Here is a 20471-nt window from a genome sequence, read left to right on the forward strand (position 1 = left end):
GTATTTGTTGAAAATGTTATCTTTTTCTCCATTGTATTGCCTTGGCACCTCAGTCAAAAGTCAATCGTCCATATAGTTGTGAGTATATTCTGAACTCTCTGTTCTGTTCCATTGATCTCTAAATCTATCTTAATGCCAATACCACACTGCCTGGATTATTGTTGTTCTATACTAAGTCCTGAAATGTAGTGTAAATCCTGCATCTTTGTTCTTTTTCAAATTTTTTTGGCTGTCCTTAGCCTTTTGCATTTCTATAGAAATGTTGGAATCACTTTGTCAATGTCAATTTCTTTTAAAAGTCCTACTGTGATTTTATTGGGAATGCATTGAATCTATAGATCAGTTTGGTAGAGCTGACATCCAGCAACACTGAGTTTTCAAATCTGTGAGCATGGTATATCACTCCATTTGTTTATGTATGTATTATTTAATTTCTTCTGTAGTTTTCAGTGTACAGGTCTTGCAGACCTTTTGTCAAATTTATCCCTAAGTACTTAATATTTCTGCAAAGAAGACGTATAAATGGCCACCAAGCAAATGAACAGATGCTCCACATCATTAACCCTAGGGAAATGCAAATGAGAATTACAATGAGATACTACTTCACACATACTAGGATAGCCATAAATTAAAATAAGAAAAATAACAACTGTTAGAGAGCATGTGGAACCATCATACATTACTGAGTGAGACTGTAAATGGCGCAGCTTCTATGTAAAACAGTTTGGTGGTTTCTCAATAAGTTAAATATAGAACTACCAAGTGATCCAGCAATTCCACTCCTAGACGTGGACCCCCAAAATTGAAACCAGGTGTTCAAACAAACTTGTACTTGAATGTCCATAGTAGGGCTATTCACAATGGCCAAAAGGTGGAAGCAACACAAATGTCCATCAACATATGAATGGATAAATGTCATATATCCATAAAATGGAATATTATTCAGCCATAAAAGGAAAAAGGTACTGATAATACAATAATGTGAATGAACTGCCAAAATATTATCCTAAGTTAAAGAAGCTAGATATAAAAGGTCACATATCGTATGATTCCATTTTTTTTGAAATATCCATGAAAAGCATATAGATAGAGACAGAAAGCATATTTGTGTTTGCCGAGGGCTGGGGTAGGGAGGGAATGGAGACTGACCACTTAATGGGCATGGTGTTCTCATTTGGGGTGATGAAAATGTTCTAGGACTAGATAATGGTGATGGTTACACAACATTGTGAAAGTACTTCATGCCACTGAATTCTATACTTTAAAATGGTTAAAATGGCAACATTTGTTATATGTATTTTGCCACAATAAAAGACCCAATTGATCATAAATTTAAGGATTTATGTTCCAATCTGTTCCACTGATCTACACACTTATCTTTCCACCAGTACCACACTGTCTTACTTACTGTGGCTTTATAAGTTTTGAAATAGGTATGGTAAGTCCTTCAACTGTTTTCCTTTTTCAAAATGTTTTGGCTGTTTAAGGTAATATAAGTGTATATTCCACACACATTTTAAGATCTGCTTGTCAATTTCTACAGGAAAGTCAGCTGAGATTTTGATAGATATTGTGTTCAATCTACAGATAAATCTAGGGAAGGTTGACAAATTGACAATATTGAGTCTCCCAATCTACAAACTATCTCTATTTATTAAGAGCTTCTTTAAATTTTCTCAGCAATGTTTTGTAATTTGTAGTAACTTTTAGTATGCAGGTTTTGTACATATTTTATCAGATTTATCCCTAAGTGTTTTATTCTTTTTTAAAGGCTATTGTGAATCAAATTGTTTTCTTAATTTCGTTTTTGGAGTTTTGTTGCTAGTATATACAAATACAATTGATATTTTGATGTTGATATTGTGTCCCATGGCCTTGCTAAATTTGTCCGTGGGTCTACTAGCTGTTTTGTGTGTGTGCATTTCTTGGGATTTTCTCCATATAGGATCACCTGTGAATAAATACAGTTTTATTTCTTCCTTTCCAATCAGGATGACTTTATTTCAGTGAGGTAGGGGGCTTATTCCACTGGCTAGAACCTCCAGTACAATGTTGAATAGAAATGGCAAAAGTGAACACCCTGCATTGTTCCCAGTACTAGTGAAAATACTCATTCTTTCATCATTAAGTATTATGCACACTGAGGTTTTTGTAGACACTATTTGCTGGGATGAATGAGTTCCTATTATTCAAAATTTGTTAAAGGTTTTTAAAATGAGGGACTTCCCTGGTGGCACAGTGGTTACGACTCCATGCTCTCAATGCAGGGGGCCTGTGTTCGATCCCTGGCCAGGGAACTGGATCCCACATGCATGCTACAACTAAGAGTTCACATGCCACACCTAAGGAGACCACCTGCCACAACTAAGGAACCAGTGAGCCGCAACTAAGACCCGGCACAACCATATAAATAAATAAATAAGTAAAACATCTTCCCAGCAATCAATAAAAAACGTTAAAAATTTATTTAAAAAAAGTTTTTAAAATCATGAATGGGGGGACTTCCCTGGTGGTCCAGTGGGTAAGACTCTGCGCTCCCAATGCAGGGGGCCTGGGTTCGAGTCCTGGTTGGGGAACTAGATCCTGCATGACTGCTGCAACAAAGAAGTCTGCATGCCGCAACGAAGATCTCGCAGGCCGCAACTAAGACCCGGTGCAGCCTAAATAAATAAATAAATATTTTTTAAAAAATCATGAATGGGTGTTGGATTTCATCAAATCCATTTTTTAAACCTATTTCAATGATCATGTGTTACCCCTTTGTTCTATTAATACGGAGTATAACATTAATTAGTTTTCTGATGTTAAACCAACTTTGCGTCCCTGGGATAAATGCCACTTGGTCATGGTATGTATGTCTAGGGTGTTTGGACCAGGCCTTTCCTGGTCTCCCTACTTCCCATTCACAGAGGATGTGATCCATGAAGCAGAAAAAAAGAATCATAGTGAGGAGGGTGCAGATCCCCCAGCTTCTTCTAGGGCTGTATCTCTGATCAAAAAGCCACACCTTCCATGCCAGTCTCCCATCCTCCCAAGGACCCCACAGAGGAGCCCCTCATCCCCCTGAAGCACACACAGGGCATAGACCCCAGCCCATTTCCCTATGGCCACCAAATTGGCACCCTCACCAATGATGGGAGGAGCCAGGATGTCCCCGCCCACCTCCTCTTAGCGGCCACAGGAGCCCACCCGCTGCACCCTCATTGGCTGGACGGCCACGGAGGTGGGCCCTGCACATTGCGCACCCAGGGACTGGAGCATGGGGCCCGTGTCACCTCCTAGGGTGGCAGCAGGGTTCCCTGGGGGCACCGAGGCTGAGGACAGACAGCAGGAGGCTCAGGCCCTGAGAGGTCGCTGTGACCAGGGGGCATCCGCGAGGCAGCGGCGTCAGCCTCGTGCATCATCTCGTGTGGCGCGTGCCCAGGCTGCGGTGACCACGCTCAGGCCTCTGACCAGGGCGGTGCCCGTCTTCCGGAGGAGGGGGACCCCGCGGAGGGGGCGTGCCCCGGCCAGCCAGGGCTCCCACCAGGTACCTCTCAGTCCCCTTGTCCCCCCACAGCACCCTCGCCAGAGGGGCTCCCTCACCCCTGGTCTGGGCGGCAGAGGCGGCTCCGTCTTGTGTGCATTGATCCCAAGGGGGCAAGACGGGGGCAGAGAAGGCCCACGGGGGCGCTTCCCGGCCCTGCACTTCCCCAGCTGCTCCTGCAGCAGATGCCTTTCCAGATTTCCCCTACGGTGCATCACCCCGAGCTAAGGGTGAATTTGGTTTTTTTTCACAAACGCCTGTGTATTTGAAGCCAAGTGGAAGAACCATGGATCTGTCCCCGGTCGGAGGGCAGGGGCCACGTTGAACTTGCTCACCTTTGTGCCCTAAAAACCTGCCCCAGAGTCTGGCACTGAAGGGATGACTTGGGGGACACTGAGAAAGTGTCATTTTGTTGGTGGGAATCCATTAAACTGAGAAAGTTTGCTGGGGAAGGTGGCGTCCGTGCTGATTGCATTAATTCTACTGTTTGTTGAGTACTTGTCTGTGCCCTGGCAGGAGAGGGAAGTGAGCACCCGACTTCACCCTGAACCACAGGCAGGCTGGCCTCAGCACCAGGACAACTCCATGTCCCTAGGTTCTAGGTTTTAAAAACAGAACTGCCATATGGTCCAGCAATTCCACTTCCGGGTATATAATTAAAGGAAATGAAAACAGGATATCAAAAAGATATCTGAACTCCCATGTTTATTGCAACACTATACACAATAGCCAAGATATGGAAACAATCTAAGTATCCATCAGTGGGGAGTTCGCTGGTGGCCTAGTGGTTAGCATACTGGGCTTTCACTACCATGGCCCGGGTTCAATCCCTGGTTGGGGAAGTGAGATCCCACAAGCCACGTGGTGTGGCCATTTAAAAATAAAAAAGGTTAATTATCCATCAGTGGATGAATGGATAAAGAAGATGTGAGATACACACACACACACACACACACACACAAAGGAATATTATTCAGTAGTGGAAAAAGAAGGAAGTCCTTCCAATTGTGACAACATGGATGGACCTTGAGGGCATTATGCTAAGTGAGACAAGAACAACAGAAAAAGACAAATACTATATGATGTTACATTATGTAGAATCCAAGAAAGCCAAACAGAGAGTCGAATGATGGTTAGCAGGGGCTGGGAGGCGGGAAGATCAGGGATCAGTTATTTAAGGATACACACTTGCAACAAGTAGATGAATAAGTTCTGGAGATCTAATGCACAGCATAGCGATTATAGTCAACAATATTGTATTATAAACTTCAAAGTTGCTAAGAGACTAGATCTTAATGATTCAGACTACAAAAAAGAAATGATAATTATGTGATGTGATGGAGGTGTGAGCTAACACTATTGGTGGTAATCAAATTGCAATATATAAATGTACCAAACCAACATGTGTACACCTTAAAGGTACACAATTTATACGTCAATTATATCTCAATAAAAAAATTACTCCCTACAATTTAAAAGAAAACTACAAATGGCCAACGGACATATGAAAAATTTTAATCTTGATATGTATTGAAAGGCATGCAAAATAAAATATCAAAATAAACAATTTGGCTTATCCAATTGAGAGATTCAAAACCTGTCTTGAGACTTCGCTGCAGGCAAAGGTGAGGAGCAGAAAGAAAGGAACCACGACTTTATCCCAGGACAACTGGAGAGTGGATTTAATTCTAGCCGTGAACTGGGGATGATGGGAAAGGAAGAGTTTGAGGGAAATGATGAGTTAAATGAAAGATTACACTGATCTTGAGGAGAGAGAAATGCACCCAGCTTGAGGCAGGAAAGGCAGTAACAGATTTTGAAACGTGTTGTGACCCACAATTGCCACCCTCGTCTGACAACAGTGTCACTCCTGAGTGGCATGAGCACAGTAACGTGGCACCGCTGCTCTGGAGGGTGTCAAACCCCTGAGGCGTGCCTACCCTGCGGCCCACGTGCAGGAGTGTATGGTAAGAGATCGACCATGACTGCAGCACAGCATTTATCCACAAGGACACCTGTCACCGCGTCATCGGTAAAACCCAATAAAAACCACAAAAGCAAACCAAAGCCAACAACAACCTCAAACTCAACCCCCCAAACAAACAACAACAAAGGAAAACAAGCAAGAGGCAGTGCGAAATACATGATGAGAGCTTCATACCAGAGATACTCTGTGGCTTTGGAAGCAGAAGCGTACTTCATCACACAGGAAGATGAGCAGGAAGTGTTTATGTCATAAAGTGAAAAAAGTCATATGTTCCTAATTTTACATATATAAAGGACATGCACACAAAGTGAAAATTCATCCGAAACTGGGCAGTTTCCCTCGGGGTGGGATGGGCTGGGACTCTGTATGCCGTCTCTCTCTCGTGTTCTGACTGTATTGGGGTCTGACTGGCCCTCCTGGAACTGCCCTCTCAGCTGCTCTTTCGCCCTCCCCTGACTCAGTTGCTTGGATCCCAGTCAGTCTGCAGAGGTGGGAGGTTCGCAAGAAGACAGGTGGCCCCACCTCAGCGTGGCCCCAGCTCAGCATGGCCCCAGCTGCTCCAATGGGGAGCTCCACGTTGCTAAGGCTCCCAGCTCCGCCCCCAAGCCCTGGGTTCCTTATCTGTCCCCTGGCCCCTACCCAGAAAGACCAGGGTCGCCTTCAAACTGTGTCCTTGCACCACCCCTCCAGCCTAATTCCCTGACCCTCCAGGAGGCACTGGGGCCTCAGGAAAGCAGCTTCTGCTTGGGCTTCTAGTTCAGACTGGGCTCCGAGACTCAGTTTCTCCGAAAAATGGGGATAACCGTGGTGCTGGTTTGCAAACTGGTCCTGTACACAGAAGGCAAGGAGAGACCTAGAAAGCAGCAGACCACTCCAGACTGGGAAGGGGGCACGGTTACTAAGCAAGTGAACTTACAGATGAGGCTTGTCTTGAGGCCACAAGACAAGCAGATCTCCCCACCCACCTGGCAGAATCTTAAAAGTTTGTACAGAGGTCTTAATGGAATTCAGTCACATATTCAGTCCAGATAGTCCCAGAGACGCCTTACTCTCTCAAGGCTACGTCCTCAAAAGGGCTCTGGCTGTGGGAACAGTGGGCAGCACGTGCATCCCAAGGAGTGGGGAAGGGTGAGGAGCCTCCGGCGGCCTGAGGCCAGCTCGAGGTTCAACCTCAGTGACATCCTAGTGGTGACCTCCTCCAGAAGGTGGCCATGGGGATAATGAGGTTAAGGCATGGTGCCTGGAGCTCGGCAGGCTCTCATCACCTGCCAGTTCGTTTCCTTTCCTCATGGTGACAGGGCTGCTCTGGCTGAGACCTGGGGCCATTTGTTGAAGAGACAGCCTCACACTGAAGGCCCACAGCACCCTGAAGGCTCCTTTCTGAAAATGCACGAGTGCCCGTGGCTGGCCTGGGGCTCCGCTGTGGTCAGTGGAAGAGCTGGGCTCAGCGCGCAGGTCTCTGGTCTCCTAGGCGCCCCTCTTAACCAGAGTGTGATGCACCAGCCTGCCTGCCTCCCTCGCGGGGGAATACGGTCCTCCCTCATCACGGTCCCTTGGGCCCTGGGTGCTGGATCCTCTCTCCCATCTGGCTGTGCCAGGCTACCTGGTCCCTGAAGTGGGTGCAGAACCATCAGGGACTGAACAGGACCATCTGGACCAAGGGACGGGAAGCTCGGGGCTCTGGCCGGGACTGGAGTCTACCCCTCCCTCCTAGGGTGGCGGATGCTGGAAGAGGCCCTCTTGTCAAGTTGCTCTGACCCCTGCGGAGCTCTTGGCGACAGGTGTCTTACCCCAGGCTGCGCTCCTCGTGTGACCACACCCCGAGTCCTCAGGACACCCCTCTCCTGGGTCCTATGGGCCTGCATTCCTCCGAGGCGGGTGCTGCCCTCCCCTGCAGGCGTCCCTCCCCAGCCCTCTGTCCTCGGCCCACCCTCCCCCTGCAGCAGCCTCAGAGCCCCCGCCCCGGCTTCTCTGCCGGGACAGCTTGCGTCTAAGGTGGGAGTAAGGGAGGCAGGTTTCCAGTCCCAGAGGTTGATCTTCTCTGAAACTCAGGCACCACCTGGCCAGCTGGGAGGTGATGGAGACCCTGCCACCTGCGGCTGCGGAAGGGCCTTCGGGGACACAAAATGATCTGCAGACAGTCCATTCCACCTCGCCTACCGCAGCCCACCCTCGGGGTTCAGCTGAATTACGCGCCTTCTAACACCAGCCTCTAAGATGAAGAAAAGGCCTAGGCGTTAGTTGATTCAAATAAAGTTTGTGAATAGGACAAAGTGCCACCTGTTGGGCCAGGCCTGTGCTGCTGCCTTCCCCTCACGGGAGCAGTGGTCCGGCTCAGCTCGGGTCTCGCCTCATCTTCTGACCCGGCACCAGCCCCGCCCTCAGCCCCGCCCCCTTAGAGCCCTCGCGGTGCTCCCCTCCCCCAGCTCCGGGCCACCAGAGTGGGGTGAGCTCGCCGCCCCTCTCCCCTCCGAGGCGGCAGAAACAGGAGGCCTCCAGGTTTTATTTGATTGAACTCAAAGGACTTTCTTCTTAACTGAGACAGACAACAAGATTTGACAACACCCGAAACAAGAACATTTCTCTGACCAGACGCTGTGCCCGGTGCAGAGTACATCACACACAGGAAAGGGGAAGTTGTCTTATTCAAGTTGGTGTCTGATATTATAAAAGCTCCACTGCCTGAGAAACAGACGGCAAATAAATAAAGTGCTCTGCGAGCCCGTCAAGCAGCAAGGGCCCAGCGCGGGAGACGAGGAAGAGGTGGGGAAGCGGAAGCAGCTAAGGACTCAGGGCCAGAACCGTAAGAACAGCCGCGGCAGGAGCGCATGCTAAGGACGCGTCCCCAGCCCCTCCCACGGCCAGCCCCTCAGAGCGCAGACAGCCCCAGCCAGGGCCACCGCCGTGCCCCTCCCACGATGGGTGGGAGGGGGTCTCTGAGCCCGGGCCCCTGGGCCTCCAGCGCGCATTCTCCCTGTTGGGAAGCAGCCCCAGGCAGCTCCGGCTGGGGCACCCTGCACAGCTCACTCTGCTCAACAGCTCCGCGCCCGCTGCAACGCACAGCCACTCGTGTGTGTGCACAAGCACTCACACACACGCTCACACCCGCACGTTCACTCACACGCGCTCACACCCGCACACCCGCACACACTCATACATGCGCACTCACACACGGGCACCCACGCGGTCAGCGAAGAGCCTCCCCTGTGCCATTCTCAGGCCCTCTCAGGCTGGCCCAGCAAGAGGCTGGAGCTGGGGATCGAGCCACCCGGAGGGTGAGAGCTGGGCTTGAAAGGGGCACGTCTGCGAATCAGCCCCAAGGAGGCCCCTCGTCCTCTGCTGCTCTCCTCCCGTGCAGCCCCGCGGCACAGTCTCTCAGAGGCTGTCCCCAGAGCTCCGGGGATGCAGTCCGCAGGCTGGCAGCCTCCCAGAAGTGGCCCTGGGTGGGCACAGTTGGGCTGGAGGAGGGCCACCAGGACCAGGGCTCCCGGGTGACTTGGCACAAGGAAGGAAGCCATCAGGCCCCGTCGGTGGGCATCTGTGGGGGGCACGTGGTGGCCGCGGTGCAGCCTCCGGCCCCGGGGTGAGGCAGGCAGAGATCCTCACCTGGGACCCGGGCTCCAGCTGGGCAGCTGAGGAGGGCACATGGTGTGAGGCTCGGCCGCTCTGTCCTGGGGGCAACCAGGCTGCTGGGGTGCTCAGCCCCAGGAACTCTGAGTGCATCGACCATGAGCAACCACCGCCCGAGCAGACGTGGGAGCGGTGCGGGGTGAGGGCCGGGGTCTGTCCTGCCTCCCCTCTGCACCGCTCCTGGGGCGTCAGTCAGCAGCGCAGCCAAGGCCTCCAGGACCAATGCAGGCCCATCCAGAGGAGACTCTCCCGTGCGATGCTGGGCCCAGGGGCCAGCCTGGGGACAGAGACATGGGGTCAGGCGTGGGTCTCAGCCCCACCCCACCCACCACTGTCCCTTCCCCTCCTGGTGACACGGTCCCCAGGAGCCACCCACCCTCCCGTCCCGCCACCCAAACTCAGAGGGTTGTGCCACTCAACACTGAAGAGCCCTTGGTCCAGCCTTGGGTGGGATTTGCGGCAGGGTGGGGAGGTCCGGCTCTGTGGGTGAGGACCTTGCTCCCCGGGGGTGCTGGGACTCATCTCTCCCGTGCCCATCTCAGCTCAGACTGTCCCCCAGTCTTCCCTGTGACTTTCCATACACTCCACTTTCCCTACCATGGGCCCCTCTGTCTCTAGGTCCCCTGGGAGCCTCTGCTCCCTTCCCCCATCCCACGGTTCTAGGTCTTCCAGAAGAAGGTGGGAGAGTGCAGGCCCAGAGGCAGATCCGGCTCCACCACTTCTTACCTGTGTGATAAGGGCAAAGCGCTCCCCTCCCAGAGCCCCAGTAGGTGGGGAGGACAGAGCTCCCGCAGAGTGTCGCTAGGTCTGTCCTTCCTTCCCCATGCCAGAACCGGACCACTGGGCCACCCCACCCCTCGGGGTCTCTGCCTGGTCCCTTCCTGTCCTCGTGGGTCAGGCCCTTCTCTAGGCTGCTCCCCAGGCAGCTCTAGGGTCAGGGTCAGGGTTAGGGTTAGGCACTCTCTTGACAAGACCAGAGAAGGAGCAGGTCACTCCCTATAACACCAGTTCCTGAGACAAAGAAAGAGATGGGGACTTGAGAGCTGCCTCCCCACCCAGAGAGGTCCCTGTCTCGCCAAGTGTCACCTCTTCTACAAGCCCCTTCTCCATCTCCCCTCCACCCCAGCCTGAGAGCTGCCCTCCGCTCAAGGAGATCCCCACTTTCCCAAATCCTCTGGGACACGGGGGCTGCTGGAGGCCATCCAGGGCTGTGACACCGGGAGGGCACGGGGAGGAGCTGGAGGGAGCGTGGCTGAGATGGCGGGAGGGCCGGGGAGGAATGCACCTTTCCTGCTCTTCCGTGGCCGCAGATGCGGAGCTTTGGAGGATGCCCCAGGAGAGCGGAGAGGGGAGCAACAGGGCCAGCAGCAGCAGGCAGAGAGCAGTCCCCCGGCCGCAGAGACCAGGCAGGGGGCCGGTTTGCAAAGCGCTGAGAAACAGACCTGGGCTTTGGCCAAGAACACAGCCACCCTTCCAGGCTGCCCCCCAGCGTGTAGAGGACAAGGGTAGCAGCATCTTTTCTCCTCTAGGGCCTTCCCTGGGCCTCCCCTGGGCCTCCCTGAGCCCATTTCCCTCCACTCCCCCGTGTTCAGGTGACACCACTGGGGCCATGGCCGGGAGGTGATGGGCTGACCCTCCAAGATGCCAAGGCCGCCGCCTCTCACCCCCATCTTGGAAATATGACAAGGGACTCCGGAGGGCATGCGCCCGCCCTGCCTTGCCTGCTCGCGGCTCGGCAGGGCAGCTTTCCGGGCTGGCTTTCTCGGGCGCCTTCCACGTCTCCCCCAAACCACCGAGGGGCCTGGACATCTACATGTCATGGCAACCGCCTCCCTCCAGCCCGAAGTCCAACCTCTGGCCTCCTACCTCTTTGGTCAGGGCCAGTCATTCACGTTCCTGCTGCAGAATTTCTTCCTTCTGCTCCCCACTTCGCCCAAGGTGAGGCAACAGGTCGGCCGCACTCAAGTAATTTTCTCGAGTTCGATGGAAAGGGCCCGTTTCGCGAGTTTCTGTGCAGTTCGTCACCGGCCGCGACGTGGGTGACCAGAGCCGGGGCTTGGGGCTCGGTGGCCGTGACCTCCGCCGAGGTCTAGGGTCCGGGGGCCCGGGCCGCCCCTTCTCCTTCCCCCGCCGCGTCCCGGCGGCCCTGGGTCCCGCGGAGCTTCATGCCGGCGCCCCTGCCGTCGCGGCCGCGCGGTGGTTGCGGGCGCTCACTCGATCCGCACCTGCAGGCGGACGTTGAGCATCACCGAGGCCACGATGTAGAAGTAGGGGAAGTTCATGCGCAGCCGCCAGGCCAGGTCGAAGAAGGTGATCAGCGTGCGCGTGAGCCCCTTGCAGAAGGCGCCGTACGAGCCGCGGGCCGCAGCCGAGCGAGACAGCCGCACCGCCAGGCCCGACATGGCAGCCGCCGCCGCCGCAGACAGGGCCGCCGACGCCGCCATGGGTTCGGCCCGGCGCACACCCCGCCGACTGACCGCAGTGGGAGCGGGTGGGCAGGTGGACGTGAGGCCTGGAGGCGACAGCCCGCCCCGCCCGCTCCGCCGTCTCCCGAGGCAGCAGCAGCCTCCGCCACAGACAGCTCCACCCCCTCGCCTGCTCCCTGAGTGGCGGCCGCCAGCTTAACCCCGCCCCTAGCGTGGCCGTGCCCTTTTCTGGGGCTACAGATTGGCCGCCGCGGACTCAGCCCCACCCACGGGACACGCCCGCCGGGAAGCCCCGCCTCCTCCCCGACTCCCAAGAACAGGGCCAGAGGGCCAGAGCGCGTTGTAAGGCGCTGCTGCCCTGGGATCCTTTTGCAGAATGCGCTAGAGCAGAGGAGTAGAGGCCGTGAGGGTCTGGACCGCTGGGCTGATTCTGCACAGAAGGCCCACCCTGAACCCTCTGCCCCGTTTACACCATCTCCTCTCCCTCCCTGTCTCCACAGAAAACCGGGCCAGCCAACCCACTGTACTTTTCTAAGAATTCACATGTTTATGGTAACTCTGCACTATGGAGTTTCACCAAACCCACACGCGCATGTTTTTCCTTTCGGGTATATTGGCTGGTCATGTGTATTTCTTTATTCGTGAATTGCTCCATTGCCTCGTTTTCCTTACCTTTCACTCCGTAGTGATTTCTAAGCACTCCTCTTAGTCTATCTTTGCCCTGGATACCGTACAAGGTCCTCTCAGGTATTAATCTGCTCTCATTCATTGCCTTTTTCTTGCTGTTGGGCTTTAAAGCCTTTTCGTGGTTTCGTCTAATCTTTTTCTAAACCACATCCAATCCAAACTCCGTCACGTTTTCAAGACTATTGAAATGCGCATGCTTCATTATAGTCAGGACTTCTAAAAAGCTGTCTGCATGAAGCTGATTCACGAAGACCTCATCCCAATTTTCACAAGGAGGGCTGGCCTAAATTAATACCTTAATAGTCCCTCTCAAAATGCCTGTTCACCATCACACTGAATATCTCTGTAGCCTCTGTATAAGTGTTTAAGGAACCCAGCAGATTCATATACACTGAGCAAATGTCTACCTGCATGATCAAGGAAGAAAAGTAAGTTTGAGAGGCACTAGGTTATTGGATTGCATCATGATTTTATCAACAATATAACCATGCATGGATATGAATGCATAAAAAACACCAGGGCAGATATATATCAAATTACGGAACATTGTTTACTCTGGTTAAGGCAGTAGGAAGGAGGACATACTTTTTATTCTCCATGTATATGTATGTATATCCATATGTATATCTATAAGTATTACTTGTATAATGCAATAAAAAGTATTTGAAAAAGAAGGGGCACAGGAATATAGACTTATGCTTTATAGAAACCCTTTGTTCCAGACTGGATCCAGCGTCATTCATTTGCAGAACCTGTTCCCTCCAATCATTTCTGAAACCTCTCCTTGGCCTCATCTCATTTATTTTTAACATTTTATTTTGAAATAATTATAGACTCACAGGAAGTTGCACAAATAGAACAAAAAAGACATTGTGCCTTTCACCCAGCTTCCCCAATGGTGGCATTTTCTATACACAGAGTATAATATCAAAACCAGGAAACTGACACTGGTATATTACTCTTGACTAGACTACAGGCCTAATTCAGTTTTCACCATTTTTCTAACCTGCATTAATGTGTGTGTGTGTGTGTGTGTGTGTGTGTGTGTGTGCATGTATAGCTCTAGCAATTTTATCCCATGTCAGGATTCATGTAACCACTACTACAATCAAGATACAAAAATATTCCATCACCACAAAAGAACTGCTTTGGGCTACCTCTTTGTACTTACTCAGCAACCCTGTAGATATTTTGTTAGAGTTACATCTATCTCATTTCCTTTAGAGTGGCTGTAAGTGGTACTGTGTGTTTAATTTTGGTTTCCACATGTTCATTGTTAGTATATAGAACTGCAATTGATTTTTTAATTAAAGCTTTTCTTTTGAGATAATTGTAGATTTACATACAATTGCAAGAAAAAATAGAGAGGTCCCATGTACATTTTACCCAGTTTTCCACAGTGGTAGCATCTTTCAAAACTGCAGTACTGTACAATATCAAAATCAGGATATTGACACAAATCTATCTATCTTGTTCAGATTCCCCCAGTTTACTTTGTGTGTGTGTGTGTGTGTGTGTGTGTGTTTAGTTCTATGCAATTTTATCACGTGTGGATTCATGCATCCACCATCATACTCAAGATATAGAACAGTTTCATAACTGTCAGGATCCCTTGTGTTGCCCTTTTTTGGCCACACCCACTTCCTTCCTGCCCTTCCTCCTTAATGCCTGGCAATCACTAATCTGTTGTCTATTTCTATAATTTCGTCTTTTTGAGAATGTTATACAAATGGACTCATACAGTATGTAACCTTTGGGGATTGGCTTTGTCACTCAACATCATTCTTTGGAGAGTCATCCAATTTGCTGGGAATGTCGTGTCGATAGTTCACTGCTTTTATTGCTGAGTTAGTATTCCTTGGGATGGTTGTACCATAGTTTGTATACCACTTACCCAGGAAGCACACCAGAGTTTCCAGTTTTTGGCTATTAGGAATAACGCTGCTGTGAATATTTGTTCACGGGTTACTGTGTGAACAAAAATTTCTATTTATCTGGGATAAATGCCCAAGAGTGCAATTGCTGGGTTGTATGGTAAGTGCGTGTTTAGTTTCATAAGACTCAGCTAAACTTTTCCATCGTGGCTGTAGCATTTTACATTCCCATCAGCAATTTGTGAATAGATCCAGTTTCTCTTCATACTCATCAACATTTGGTATTATCACTATTTTTTATTCTTGACATTCTGATAGGTGTATAGTGATATCTCATTGTGGTTTAATTTATATTTCTCTAATGGCTAATAATGGTGAAAATCATTTTATGTGCTTATTTCTATCTGTATGTCTTCTTTAGTGAAATGTCTTTTGTCATGTTCTAATTGAACCGTTTGTTTTTTGTTTTTTTTTTTAATATAAATTTATTTATTTATGGCTGCGTTGGGTCTTTGTTGCTGCGCACGGGCTTTCTCTAGTTGCGGTGAGCGGGGTCTACTCTTTGTTGCAGTGTGCGATGCGGTGCGCGGGCTTCTCATTGCAGTGGCTTCTCTTGCTGCAGAGCACGGGCGCTAGGTGCGTGGGCTTCAGTAGTTGTGGCTCGCGGGCTCTAGAGTGCAGGCTCAGTAGTTGTAGGCTCATGGGCTTAGCTGCTCTGCGGCATGTGGGATCTTCCCAGACCAGGGCTCGAACCCGTGTCCCCTGCGTTGGCAGGCGGATTCTTAACCACTGCACCACCAGGGAAACCCTGAATAATTGCCTTCTATCAGCATTCATCGTCATGCTTGTGGTCAGACATATGCTGAAACTTAAACTTATTCCAGTAGTCACCTTCATGCATCTTTTTTTAAATTGAAGTATAGTTAATTTACAATGTTTTGTGTTAATTTCTACTGTATAGCAAAGTGATTCAGTTATAGATATATACATTCTTTTTCATATTCTTTTCCATTATGGTTTATCACAAGATATGGAATATAGTTCCCTGAGCTATACAGTAGGACCTTGTTGTTTTATGCTTCTTAACTCACCTGAATGTTGCCCTTATTCCAACAGGCATCCTCTTGGTAGTTGTGTCACACTGAACCTTAACTTGTTCCATCAGTAATATTCTACATTGTTGACACTCTTTAAATCTTAATCTTATTCCAGTGGCTGTGCTAATGTTTGTTGGTGTCACATTGAACTTTAACTTTTCCACGACTCATCTTGTTTGTGTTGGCTTGGTGAACCTTAACTTTCTTCCAGCAGTCAACTGAATGCTTGATCACACATCATAGCAAGACGTGAGTCTACCAGCCATCTTCACGCATTTTGTCTCATACTGAATCTTGAGTTGGTTCCAGCAGTCATACCACGTTTGCCATCCCACACTCAACCTTAACCTCATTCAAGCAATCATGTTTCTGACAATATTTGACACTTAACCTTAACCTTATATCAGTGGTCATCTTCACGTTGGTTGACTCATACTGAACAGTAACGGAATAGCAGTGGTCAGCTTCATGCTTGATGTTTTTCAGTAAACCTTATCTGTATTCCAGTGGTCACCCTTTCAATCCTAACCATATTTCCACAGTCATTTTCAGGTTGGTGGTCTCATCCTGAACCTTTATTGAAGCAGTCACCAACATGTTTGTCAGGTCACACTGAACCGCGTGTACCTTAATTCTAGCAGTCAGCAACAGGCCTGTTTTCTCCCATTGACTCTAAGTTTGTTCCAGCACTCATCTTCTAGATTTTGTCCCACACTGAAGAATAACCTTCGTCCAGTGTTTATCGTTCTGATTGCATCTCACACTGGGCCTTTTAACCTTCTCCCAGGAGTCATCTTCACGCTCTTGTCTCACTCTTATCCTTAACAATAATCCATCATTTTCGTGGTGGTTGTGTCACACTGAACGTTATCCTATTGCTGCAGTGACCTTCCAGCTTGTCATCCTCTAAGCCTTTACCTAATTCCAGCGTCATGTTCAGGAATGCTGTGGCACACTGAGCTTTATACTTATTTCCCTGGTGATCTTCTTTCTCGTCGCACACCAAACTCACCTCATTCAGCAGTCAGCTGGATGCTTTTGGTCTCACACTGAAGAATAAATTCTGCCATTCATTGTTATGCTTCCTGCACCAAACTGAAACGTGATCTTATTTGAGCAGTCATCTAATTGCTTGCGTTGCCTAGTGAACCTTGACCTCATTCCAGCAGAATGAGGATTGAAGATTCCAATCCAATCTTCAGGATTGTTTTTTCACACTGAACCATAACCTTTTCCCAGTGAAAATTTCCTGTTTTTGTCTCACACTGAACAAATAGTTGTCTTTGCGCTTGTGGTTTCAGCCTGAATCTTAAACTTTATTCCAGCGGTCCCCTTTATGTGTGTTGTTTCATGCTGAACCATAGAAGATCTATATTCCTGTTACCAAATACTGAACCTTAACTTTATTCCAGGTGTCACTTATGCTTGTTGTCTCACTCTGAACCTTAATATAATTCATGTAAGTCATCTGAAAAGTAAATGTGACTGTATCTGTTTGGTGCTTAACATTTAAAATAAAATGATCTGTCCAATTGCTATAGTTTTAAAAAGTAGATCATTTTTCCATTCTCTTTTAGGAAAAAAGTGCAGCACAAAGTAACTCAGTAGAAAGTAGTGAAAACAGAATTACATTTAAAACATAATTTTGAAATCAAATGTGCTTATTTTAGGTTAGTATGTATGATATGTAATTGTTGGTAACAAAACCAACAAGAATGAAATACAGACATTTACATCTTATCATGTTTGCGTGCATCAGAAAGACAACATAAAACATGTTGAAAACTTTCATGAGGGGTAGATATAACATATAAATAGGAAAAACTGTCCCTTGTTTATTTTTACCCCCAGTTTTCTTCTATATTCAGTAATAATTTTTTTTTTTACTTTTCAATAGTATATGACAGCTACCAGTGCAAATGTCTCACTTTAACATTCACTTTTAATTTTATATACACAGGTTAGGTATTAATGATGCCTAACCTAACACTGTATCTTACACACTGTATTGCGCTGGCTAGTCTGATATATGGTAGTTGGTACTGCCATGGTAGTCAGGCTAGGGGACATTCCTTGGTCCTCTGCATTTTATTCCTCAATCTTGGGAACACTAGGCACATCAGAGAAAAGTTCATTCGGTATTTTTCTATAAAGGGTCTTCGTGAAAGGATTCCTCTACGAGATTCAATCACACCTTCTGATTCTGCAGACACATCTGTCTCTGCAATCGCTGCTGTCTGAACAGTTTGTATTCGTGGTGACTGAATAACCGATGGCTGTGGTGTCTCATTGATTATTCCCTGGGCATGTACCGTTTGGCCAGAAGGTGACAACACTAGAGTGACAGCTGGGGAGCCTCTTCTGGTGCCTGACGCAGCTACAGAAACATGAGCTAAACCAGGGATTGAATTTTGACCAGTCTGAGTCTGCATATGAGCAGATTCACTCTGCCACAGAATCTGTTACACCTGTTACAGAATCTGTCACACAGAATCTGATCCATCCTGCTGGGATTCAACTGTTTCCATGGTCAGTTGTCTTCTATTTTTTTTTCCTGCCACATTTGTTCATTATTAAGACATTTGCCATTTGCAATCAATGCTTTGCCCCTTCCCCGTTTCCTTCTTCATTTATCCTGCCGCGATGTGATTTCTGCAGTAGCCCTGGTCACTGATTACGGACGGGAGGGTGTGGAGATGAGGAACCCACTGCCCCTTGGGAGGCGCGCCACTGCCCAGCAACCCGGTGTCGGCCGCACTCAGCTCTGACGTGCAACCGCGCTTCCCCGCTGAGCCAGGACCCCGAGCAGTCATTTTTATGCTGTTGTCACACACGACATTAACATTATTCGAATCTTTGTCTTAATGTTTTTTTGTCTCCTGACCAGTAACAGTTCCAGGTATTATCATCATTCTCATTGTCTCCCAATAAACCTTAAACTTACTCCACTGAACACCCTTATACTTATCTCATTTTTAACTTGAACTTATCCCAAGGCCAGCTTCATGCTGGCCTTACCCTTTTTCAGGATGGTCGACTTTGAATCCTAATGGGCATTTGTAGATGAAACTGAATGCCTGGCTCTCTCCCAGATCAGGTCTCCAGACTGGCTGCTAAACCCCTACTATTCCTCAGTGCCTAAGAGGGCACATACCCGTGGGCTGCCTCAAAGGCAGGAAAAGGTTAGGTTACAAAGATGGCACAGGCAACTATACTACAATTAAAGAAAAAAACAATAACAAAGATGGCACAGGCTTGGGATCAGGACAACTACCAAACCCTGAACCAAACTACTGATGTAGTTTCAAATCAAAAGAAAGACACTCAAATCCTACAAGTCCACTTTAAAGCATGTATTGTTTGCTCCTTAGGGGAGCAACGTCATCACACTATAAGGTGCGGACAAGGGGAAACTTTGCAATTCATTTTGTAGAGTGGAATGCAGAGTGGTAAACAACGCCCCTTTGAGGCAAAGCTGGTGCCCCTCCAAGAAGGTCAAACTACAGCTGTGTTCAGACGACCAACAGCCAATGGCTTTTAGCAGAGAAGAAAGGAGAGTGAGCCATTTTCTTGAGGGTAAATCAACTTCTCCACATTAAAGCTGTTAGGCAGCTAAATCTAGTAGCGACGTGCACCTTTACTATGACCAAATGACTTCTACTAAGAGGCTTCCTGGCATCACATAGCATTGAACTTTCAGTCCCACCTTTACCAATGTGGGTGACCTCTCCCCTTGTATATGGGTCTTGGTACAGCTATATATATTAATCCAAGAGCTAGCTGATGCTCTTAATCTCAGTGGCCTTTAGAGAGGTGAATCGGAATGTAGTGGTGTGGGAAAGTTAAGATAATGCTAAGTGGAAAACCAGACTCCAAAGCTTGGAGATTCTTTTTTCTTTCTTTTCCTGGCCGCGCCCCGCAGCTTGCGGGATCTTAGTTCCCCAACCAGGGATCGAACCTGTGACCCCTGCAGTGGAAGCGCAGAGTCCTAACCACTGGATTGCCAGGGAATTCCGGAAGCTTGGAGATTCTATTGTTCAGAGTTCAGTGTGTGAAGAAGGAGGTCTGAATGGAACCTGAAGCTTGCTGAGCTGGACAGGGGAAGCAGCCTGGCTTGACTTAATCGCTCTCAGGCAAGGTGCTGCACACACGACACAGGGAGATTTCTTTAACTTCTATAGCTCTTCAGCAGCCGGAGTAGTTGAAGGATAAGCGTGAAGTTGCATGAAGAAGGGTGGTCCGGCTTCTCTATTTCATGCTTTTGACTTCTCTAGGGGCAGCCAATCTGGGTCAGTGTATGTAGGAGTCAGAGCAGGGGCTTTGGTAAGACTGAGCCGAAAGGTATTGTGTTTTGAAAGGGAGTATGAAGAAGCAAGTGGTTTAAGGGATATAAAGTGTGGTGTGAAGTACAGAATATTATTCATCCTGCACAATCTTCCTGTAAGCAGCTCTTTTGCCCCTTTTCTGTTTGTCTATCTCTGTTTCCCCTCAGACCTTAGTTATAAAAATGAGATCACTAGGTAACGTTTAACCTAACTCCTGACTTATGCTCTTCTGAATGTACACCATGCCTTCCCTAACGTGTTGAGTCATTTCCTGGATTCTAAGGAGTAAGAATGAAGAATTAAATAGTTGAAGAATGACTGACCCTCTACTCCTAATTTCCCCGTTAGCAAATTTGCAGGTGAACCACGTGGACAAGATAGCATCCAAAGGAAGATCACGAGTCAGCAGATCTGCACACAACAGAAAAATGACGAAGAATCTGACCCTCTACCTTAATGATTAACTGAGATTATTTCCCCTTTTTCCCTTTAAAAACTTTCATGACTGAGCAGAGTCTTTGGGGTTGGTTTTGGGATTCCACCTTCTCCCTGGGTAGCCGGTTTCCTGATTAAAGCAACATTTCCTTTCCAACCAACTCTTGTCTCTTTAATATTGACTTTTCAAGTGGTGAACAGCCGAACCTGAGTTCGGTAACATTCCCTTTAGCACTAAGCACTTCAAAATGCAGGCCACAGTGAAAGGTTAAGACAGCAGTAGGAGTATCCAGGAGAGGGAAGACCACGGACGGACTCATCATTGTTGTGTAGAAAGGAAACTCTGAGTGCAGCAGTAAGTGGTTGCATACAATCAACCCGGACTACTAACGTTTATTTCTAAAAAATATCTAGAGGAATTCTTCAGTGACTCAGGAGTTATATATATTTTGAATGTAAACTGGTTCTCTAATATATGAATCAG

At 48.4% G+C, this 20471-nt stretch overlaps 1 protein-coding gene across 2 annotated transcripts in view; it reads right to left on the reverse strand.

Annotated features, from left to right (window-relative positions):
- The window catches only part of LOC113612505 (small integral membrane protein 10-like protein 2A), a 17699-nt gene extending 6044 nt beyond the window's left edge, over positions 1-11655 (reverse strand). The window contains exons 1-2 of one of the 2 annotated variants that reach the window (XM_027092444.1): positions 11010-11655; positions 5161-9420 (exon numbers count right to left, since the gene is read on the reverse strand). In XM_027092444.1, the coding sequence (XP_026948245.1) occupies positions 11354-11587 (234 nt within the window). In that variant the 5' untranslated portion in view covers positions 11588-11655 and the 3' untranslated portion in view covers positions 5161-9420; positions 11010-11353. Of the gene's footprint in view, positions 1-5160; positions 9421-11009 lie in introns of those variants that run through there. The other variant, XM_027092445.1, reaches the window with a different exon arrangement.
- Between the last annotated feature and the right edge of the window lie 8816 nt (positions 11656-20471).

The sequence above is a fragment of the Aethalodelphis obliquidens genome, unplaced genomic scaffold, assembly GCF_003676395.1.
Source record: "Aethalodelphis obliquidens isolate GAN/ISIS:26980383/991018 unplaced genomic scaffold, ASM367639v1 scaffold78, whole genome shotgun sequence".
Lineage (NCBI taxonomy): Eukaryota > Metazoa > Chordata > Mammalia > Artiodactyla > Delphinidae > Aethalodelphis > Aethalodelphis obliquidens.